At 32.4% G+C, this 9,148-nt stretch overlaps 1 protein-coding gene across 1 annotated transcript; it reads left to right on the top strand.

The window, feature by feature from the left end:
* Positions 1-4,639: 4,639 nt before the first annotated feature.
* LOC112272664 (ATP synthase subunit gamma, mitochondrial) lies at positions 4,640-6,377 on the top strand. Its single transcript, XM_024500646.3, has one exon. It carries the CDS (start codon positions 4,795-4,797, stop codon positions 5,812-5,814), a length of 1,020 nt encoding a protein of 339 aa, XP_024356414.1. The 5' UTR covers positions 4,640-4,794; the 3' UTR covers positions 5,815-6,377.
* Positions 6,378-9,148: the final 2,771 nt, after the last annotated feature.

Raw genomic sequence — 9,148 nt, 5'->3', positions numbered from 1 at the left:
CTTTCTTTCTTTCCCCCTTGCTCAGTGTGTTATTTTTCTCACACTAGTTTCATACTAAGTTTTGCCAGAAATGTGACCCCCTGCTATTTTCCATGGAAATGGGTCCCTTCTGTTAGTGAGGCTTTGCTTAGTTCACACCTGGAGCCCAAGCAAGGCTGCCATGAATCTCCATTTTTTAATGCAGTTTCTCACTCAGTCTCTCTCCCACATCAGATTTGTTTTTTGGCAATGACCCACACTCTCGAATATTCACGCATTGCTCTGTGATGCCTGGGTGTGGTCTTCTTTTATTTCTTTTTGGTTTAATGTCAAGTGGATGTTGTAGCACTTGCCCTGCCTTTTCTTAACGACGGTGCTATCTTTGTGGAAGTTTTGGTAAGATTCTAGAAATTTTAAGTAGAGTAGAAGTGGAGGAATTGTTGCGTTGGGTTTTACACTTGCGTTGTGTGAGTTGAAGTTGCACTTTAAGCTTTCGAAAGGTTGTTGTTTGAAAGATTAGTGGTTCTCACAAGTAAAAGGTGAAGAAATAGTTTTTATAAAATAATTAATATAAAATCTATCCCCTGTTTCATTCTATCATCTAAGTGCTTTCTTTTGAAAAATATTTTACTTCAACTTAATCATTTTCTGTTATTGAAGCCCAAATAAATGTATACTTGGAACAAAATGGATAATTGCATGTTATATTTAAGTTTTACGTTTTCTTTCTATTCTATTATTTTATAAAATGTTTTATGTAAAAATAAAAACCTTCAAATCTTCAAACTTGAAAATTAAACATATGCAACATTAACTTATGTTGGCTTGAGAGTATGTATATATATATATATATATATCAATCAACATATTAAAATCTTTCAAAATATTTGATGAAGTCCTAATGATGTTTTAATATTATTTTATTATTTTATATTACTGATTTAATATTATTGTGTTATTAAATTTCTTTTATATTCTACAGTAATATACATATATATTGTATAAAAAAAAGATATCTTTTGAATCATCATTGTTTTCAATGAATCATAAATTTTTACTAATACCCTCAAATAAAGCAATTTTGGCAATTTAGACTTATATCAATACAATGTTTACACTTAACATGTAATTGTTAAATAACATTTTCCCTCTTCTTGTCATTAAACATTCTCTACAAGCAATGGACACTCTAACATATTAAAAAATGTATTTTATTAGTATAATGAGGCCTTTAAGATGTAGGACATTGCCCTTTTAACATAGGACAATTCAATTAATCTGGAACAGCAAAAAGTTGTTATTAAGTTTAAAATGCAAATTTCCCCTCTTTTACAGCTCTAGCATACAGTGGAATAAAAGCCTTGTTTTATGTAATTATTAGTATCTTGTATTATGAAATCAGTGTTCTATATTACTTAATATATGACAAGTGTTATAATGTTCTACATTGGAAGGGCCTAAGTATGATGCATACAAACAAAATTTCAAATCTTCTTCACTAATGATGGCTTTTGCAATTGAGTATTATATGAATTTATAAACTCAAAATAATGCAAATTGATAAAATAATAAATAAATCAAATATGTTAAATAAGGTTAATAATAAATAATAAATATATATTTTTAAAAATTAAATCTAATTTTAATAATCTTAAAATACCATATGAAACAATCTTAAATTAAATTAGATATTAGCTACATAAAAAAAAGATATGGAGGATATCTTTTTATTTATTTATTTTTTTGCTTGATATCCAAATTATTCCATGAACTAACATTGCAATTTTGGTTTATTTTTTATTATTGATTTAAAAAAATTAAAAATCATATAAAAGAGAAAGAGGAAACAAACTTTATACTAACATATTTTTCTTAAGGACTAAGATTTAGTGGCAATAAAAATAGTTTAAATCAAAAAAGTAAAAATTGAATAATTTTCATCTAAAGAAACAAAATTTAAGCATTACTTATAATTTTTGGCTAGTACAAAATGCATCAAAGAAACTTAGTATCATGTTTTAATTTAAGATGCAAAAGTACATTCCTTGTATAGTTGGATTTGACAAAAACATGAACCATGTAGCACAATAATTTGTTATTTCATAAAAACTTAGTTATTCTAAAAACTTTACAATTCTATGTGCCAATAGTGGTGCATATGCGATTCTCTTTATTTCAATTTTTTTTTGTTCCAAAGTATTTTCATGAGAAAAAAAAAAAATAATGCATATAAAACTTTCAATATTTAATTACATTAGAAGTTTATTAATTCAATGTTTTTAAATAATAATTTGAATTGAAATATAAAACACACATTATTTTCTAAGTAATTACTTCTCTAAATATACATATATATATATATATATATATATATATATATATATATATATATATATATATAGATAAGATAATCTTTATAATTTGATACTTTCTAAGACTAGTTATTTGGTAATATTAATACAATGAGTTGTAACAATCTTATGGTTTTAACAAATATTTCAAAATAAAATAATAATTAAGCTTTAGATTTTATTATATTTTTCATTTGAAGAATTTTTTAAATTTTCAATAAAAATACTTTAAATCACAATTCATTAATCAAGATTTATAGCATAATAAAAATTTCATATTATATTTTTATTATTATTCTTCTTATGAAATATATATTTATATATATATATATATATATATATTAAAAAATCTAAAATAAATACTTATTAGATCACAAATTTAAATATATTGATAATTTTTTTTCTTTTAATATGTAAAACTACTAAAATTTTAAATAATTCAAGTTGTAATATATGACAATAATGACTAACTAACTAACTAACTAACTATATATATATATATATATATATATATATCTATATCTATATAATGGAATTTTAAGTGGACCAAGGTTTTTATTAAATTGATCCATCCATTATGAAACAAAAAATGTCCTATACATTCATTTTTCCACTATCGGATCCAAAACCAACAGAAACCAACCACATTCATCATGATTACTATATTCTTCATGATTGATAAATAAAACATGGGTGCATACACTTTGGTACCTCCCTTGAATATTTTGGTAGAATATTTTGGTAGAAATATTAACATGAGAACTTGTTCCAAATGGCATTTCCAAAAACATCAGCTGAAGAGTTTGGAGGAGGGTTACAAAATATCCTAAGTGGGCTGCCAAAAATTCACTGTTCCAAATCATACCTTTGTATTATTAGCGCTTTTCAAAATTTTACCAAAAAGCAGCAAAGATTTTACTTCTGCATGGTTGAGTTAGAACATATGGCAGAATGAAAAAGAGTAGGTAAATAATTAAAATAAAATAAAATAAGAGTAAAGGAGCAGGGTGCCTTATCAGATGTTTATGGAACTTAGACTTTGATCCAAGACATTATTCTAGTTAATTTCCATAATTATTAAGCATATGAAATACAGTTCATGCTTATATTAATAATAAAAACAAGATTACATTGAAACAAAATTGTACTGAATGAAGGACATGGTTGTAGATTTAATTTAACCAGTAATTTGAAATAAACATTCGGAATTCAGAAAGACAATGAAGTTGTAAATGTTTGTGATTTTGCATGAAATTAAAAATATATATAACTGGTCAACCATATGTAAAACTACAATTATAAAATTGGAATTTTGGGTTATATTTCATATTATTGATCGATATTATGTTTGAAAATTCTGATTTGTGAATGATTCCCAAATAGAACAGTGCAAAAAATGTTATAATAATAATTGTAATGAAAAATTATGTACTTAATGTAACCATTCTGTAAACCATTTCAAATCCAATGTCTTACATACATAGAAAATTCTAAATCTATCAGATAAAATTATTCATACAAAATATAGATCATTCTTTTGGAAATATATATATATATATATATATATATATATATATGATTCTTAACATAATAAAATCAAATTTCAGTAAATTGGATAATTTGTTAAATAGCCTATTTAAGTAAAAAAACAACTTTTAAAACATATGAATCTGAATGCAAAATATTCATCACGTTTTGTATAAATCTATTGTGGTTTATATTTGAAAGTAATCACAATTCTAAAGTCTTAATTTTATTTTATATATATATATATATATATTAATGCTTATGATTAGTATGAAAGAGAAATAAATTTGTAAGTACAAAGATTAGAATTTTATTGTCATATTTTTCTGAATTCCCAGTTCATCAAAACATAAACTGTTTCAACAGCATCAAACCACTTATATATTGAAACATTGTTATCATTAGATGTAACAAACCCAGGTTTTCACAATATCAAAGTCATCAAAGTATACTGTCATTGGTTCAGTGTATGCTTATGACCATAAATAGTCTATCATTCTCTTCTATCACTTAAAAAATTGTGCAAGAAAAATACCCACATTTCACAAGTGGCTTTTATATTCGTTGATGATATGAACTATTTTCAGCGAATCTGATGGCGCATTGAGGACGGCGTCCAAGGAAATGTAATAGAGATAGGGACGAATGCCATCGTCGACAGAGTGATTCAGTTGACGGATCCACTGACGAGAATATGAATCCGTCAAGTCGGGGTTGAATTATCGTCATCGCCGAATAACTTGACTGTCTCCGGTTAGAAACTTGATCAACCGGTGTAGCCTGTTACCGTCTCTCAGTCTCGCTTGGTCTCTCGCTTCCTTTGGGAGACTCAAATTAAAAGGCATGGGGAATCGGTCGCTCTGTCTTCTTATACTATCCAAACCCTAGATTGTTTTGTGCTAGCATTGCATCCCGGAGCTCACATTGGATCGCAGCTATGGCTACAGGGGCTGCACGCCGTGGTGGATCGCGTCTCGCGAAGCAGTTTGCGGAGAAATTGACGCTTTCTTCGTCCGTAGGGGCTCAGAATGGGGGAGCTATGGGGTCTCCGTGGGGGGTGCAATCAGGTGTGGGAGCGGGTAACGAGTTGATACCTTTTGGCGTGAGGTACGCGTCGAACCAGGCGGTGCGTAATCGGATGCGTTCCGTAAAGAATATCCAGAAGATTACCATGGCTATGAAGATGGTCGCCGCGTCTAAGTTGAGGACTGTGCAGGTGAAGGCTGAGAACTCGCGGGGGTTGTTTCAGCCGTTCACTGCGTTGCTAGGAGATGCGCCTGCCGTTATGGGGAACAAAACTCTCGTAGTGACACTTTCGACCGATAAGGGTTTGTGTGGAGGTATCAACTCCACCGTGGTGAAGTACTCGCGATCTTTGTTGAAGTTGAATCAGTTGAATGGCGAGGGTCACGACACCAAGTTCGTGATTGTGGGAGATAAGGGAAAGGCTCAGTTGCAGCGGGAATATAAGAAGCTCATCAGCACATACATCACTGAGACTCAGAAGGTGTCGATCAATTTCACCCAGTGTGCCATGATTGCCGACGAGATCATCAAGTCGAGCGAGTATGATGTCATCAAGGTGGTGTACAACAAGTTCAATTCCGCTGTTTCTTTTCTTCCTACCGTAGCGACATTGCTCTCTCCGGAGACGCTGGCAGGAGAAGAAGCACAGAAGATCGGTAACCTTGAGTCTTATGAAACCGAGGGAGCCGAAACTCAGGGAGAAGTTCTTCAGAACCTTGCCGAATTCCAACTGGCTTCTGTGCTCTACAATGCCATGCTCGAGAATGCTACCAGTGAGATGGGAGCACGTATGTCTGCCATGGACAGTTCTACTCGCAATGCTGGTGAGGTGCTTGACCGCTTGACTCTAAGTTACAACAGATCGCGTCAAGCCTCTATTACCACGGAGCTTATTGAGATCATCTCTGGTGCTGCTGCATTAGAGGGTTAGTTTGGTTCTAAACAAATGCATCCGATTTCTTGACTAAGTCTGATAGTGGCTGACTTGAGCATATGGCTCTCCTGCTGGACATTTAGTTTTCTAGTCATTATGGGGATGTCAGCAGTTCGGAAGATTTTCCAGATAGTAGTTCATTGAAGCATTTATGTTCTATCTTTGTGGATACATGCCTTAAGAACTCTAACTGTGAATCGGTGTTCAAATGCTGTCCTAGAACTAGGATTTCTAGGGCTTTTTCTTGTTTCAATTGTTGAACGGAGTTTCCTGTAGTGGATCTTCTGAGTAAGTACCCACCTGGGATTGATGTAGTGAGTCAGGACTTCATTACTAGTTTTTGACCGATCAGTGTCGTGTAGCTCGAGGAGATAATCGTTTGACCTGTGAAAGTTGGTACGCCATATGTTGCTTCTGGTGGTGCTACAAAGCATTTATGGACATATCAGTAATAAGATGTGGAGGCAGGATGCTCTATCTAGTTGCCCTTTCCCATTAGATTTCCAAAATAAAAGTGGTTCAGCTTCATCTCCTCGTGGCGAATGGTCAAGAGGAGTTAATTTTGAGTAGATCACCTGGATGCTTTAGCTCTGATACAAAAGAGTAAAGCGTATGGCATCTATCCGGGCATTTGGTTGTGAGTTGATGTAGCAGTTCTTGTCCTGCATTTGATCTGCTGTTTCTAGGACTTTCAGAATCCACCACCTTTCACTCCTGGTAGAACTTGTGAATCCCTTTCCCTATTTGCTTTCAACAAGCGCATGAACTCAAGTTTTTCAGTTTCATTCAATATTAAGCAGCCTGTTGTCTGCCAAATACAAGTCATAATAATGTGATGTGTCCCTTCTTGGCTTATCATTTTTTATGTTTCGCACGCTTGTTGTCCTCAATTCTAATCGTAATTCGAAGTTCAGAAATATTAGACATTGCATTTGAGATCGGTTCACATTACCAAATAGACATCAGTAAATGTGAGTCATAGAGGCATCAAGCCTCTAACTCACACTCTTGACATCCATCCTTGGAATGTACAATCAATGCACACTCTAACGGAAAAGAATGAGGATCCAAACTGATCATGACGATGAGAGCACTTTGTCAAAGATGCAGAAATCTATTCTGACAAATAGTTAATTTATATTGAACATTGTATTAAAAACCTGTTTTCCAAGCCCAGTAAATGCATTCGCTTCGCCTGTTCCTTGATGTCACATTGCATGCTTAGCACCTGTGTCGATTTCATCACGGTGGCCATGTGTTGTGTCAAATAGGGGATTTGAGGTTTATCTCCGTCATTATTGCAATGAATTTTGCCATTATAAAACCGATGAAAATGCTTCGAAGCTGTTACGCAGACTTGAACACTCCCTTCATGTGACACAAATTAATGGAGTTGTAAACGGGGTGCCGCAACCAAATCTCTAAAACTTGCTGTTTCACCTGGTTACACACGGCCTCGTTCCTTAACCCCTACTGAATTCCCTCGACTTGTTGCAACGACACCAAATTTAAGGCTTGGCTTGTGAGCAGATGTGATTGCAGTATCTGATGAGGTGAGGTGGAGGGGGAAAGAAAAAGGACAAGTGAAATAGAAAAAAGTGCAATAGGATTGTAGCTTTTCATTGATTACTCAGTGGTTTGCAAGTCATTTCTGGTGCATTCAATTTGCATATTCTTGTCACAATTTTATTCTAATAATTTTTTTGTTAAATTACCCACATTAGCAAACTTGATAATGTCTAATTTTTCTTACTAATATCATACAGTTTAACACTTTTTCTTAGTTCTTTTCTCAAATAAATTAATAAAAAGCTTCTTATAAGCATTTGTTAGTGAATTAGCTTTCGAATTTCCCTAATTTTACAATTAAATTCTATACTTTGTTCCATGGCAAATGGAGTAATTCCAAAGCTATAGTTAATTGTTTTAAAATATTGAATTTCTTATTGTCATTGACATATGTTTGTATACATGCAAAAACAAGTACATGTATTTATATATAAAGAAAATATTATATATATATATATATATATATATATCTCAAGTATGTTGAAATATTAAGAATATTCCTATATTTTTTACAATAGCAAATGCAACCTCAAATATGATAAGGTATCACCAATTTGACAAAGGTGCAATAATTCTCATGGATCCAGTGACTTTTTTTGTCTTCAAATGGAGCCCAAACTGCATGTTTTTATGATGTCACCTATAGTTAGATCTTGGCACATCTTTTTGACATTTTTCCTTGCACATTTTGCCTTGCATATTTTTGACATCTAAAACTTTCTCTATTAGAATAGCATTCCAACTCCTAAATGAGGCAACATTTTTCCTACTATTGTGCTTGCATCATTTAAATTGCATGCTCTCCAAAATTTGGATGTGTTGCAAACAATAAATGTTTGTCTTTTAATAATTTAACAAATTTATAATCCATTTGTCAATGCCACTTAGACAAGAACATTGGTCTATTACTCCACCATCTCACACCTTGGTCCTCCAATTGACTTATTCCACACCCATTGCCTTGTCATGCTAATGAAATATCTATAGTTGCCATGCATCATGCATTACATGGCTTCATTGGTATCAAATTCAAATATCCATGTGCTCAATATCTTGCTTTAAGCTTTGTTGCTCTATTTCAATGCATTTACTTGCAAAAGGGATGTTGTTTGTAATATTGGATATCCATGGATGTTTAGTGTGACTCAAGATATTCTACTCCATTTTTTGCATGAACATCCAACACTATCACAAGAACCATCAACATACCATTTAGGTCACATTGCATATATTTATATGCCCATGGACATTGTAGGGAGGCAAATCAATTCGACCCCGTCTATTTGAATCTTGGGATTGTTCTTGGAAATCCTTCTTCTTCTAGTATCATCTTGAATAACTCAAAGTGAGTGATTGGAGAGGCAAAAGAATCTTACTACTCAAGAGCTTACAATTTGAAGGATATGAGCACCACAATAGAGAAAGCATTGCCTCAACAAGCCATTGGAATGCTATTATAGTAAAGAAATTTTTAGATATTGAGAATTTGCAAGGCAAAATCTGCAAGGCAAAATATCAAAAAGACAAGCTAAAATCTAACTACAAGTGACATCATAAAGGTAAGTGGTTTGGGCTCCATATGAAGACACAAAAAAGTAATGAAATCCATGAGAATTACTATGCCTTTGCCAAATCCATAATACCTTATCATATTTTAGGGTACATTTGCAATTATCAAAAATGCAAGGGTATTCTTGATATTTCAGCATAATTTATTTCACCATAATCTTTGTAGTTGGATTTTATGACAGAGGTTGATCTT

This window comes from Physcomitrium patens, chromosome 19 (assembly GCF_059467195.1).
Source record: "Physcomitrium patens ecotype Gransden chromosome 19, ASM5946719v1, whole genome shotgun sequence".
Taxonomy (NCBI): domain Eukaryota; kingdom Viridiplantae; phylum Streptophyta; class Bryopsida; order Funariales; family Funariaceae; genus Physcomitrium; species Physcomitrium patens.
Note: the sequence above shows the minus strand (reverse complement) of the source record. Positions and strands in the feature narration are given on the sequence as shown.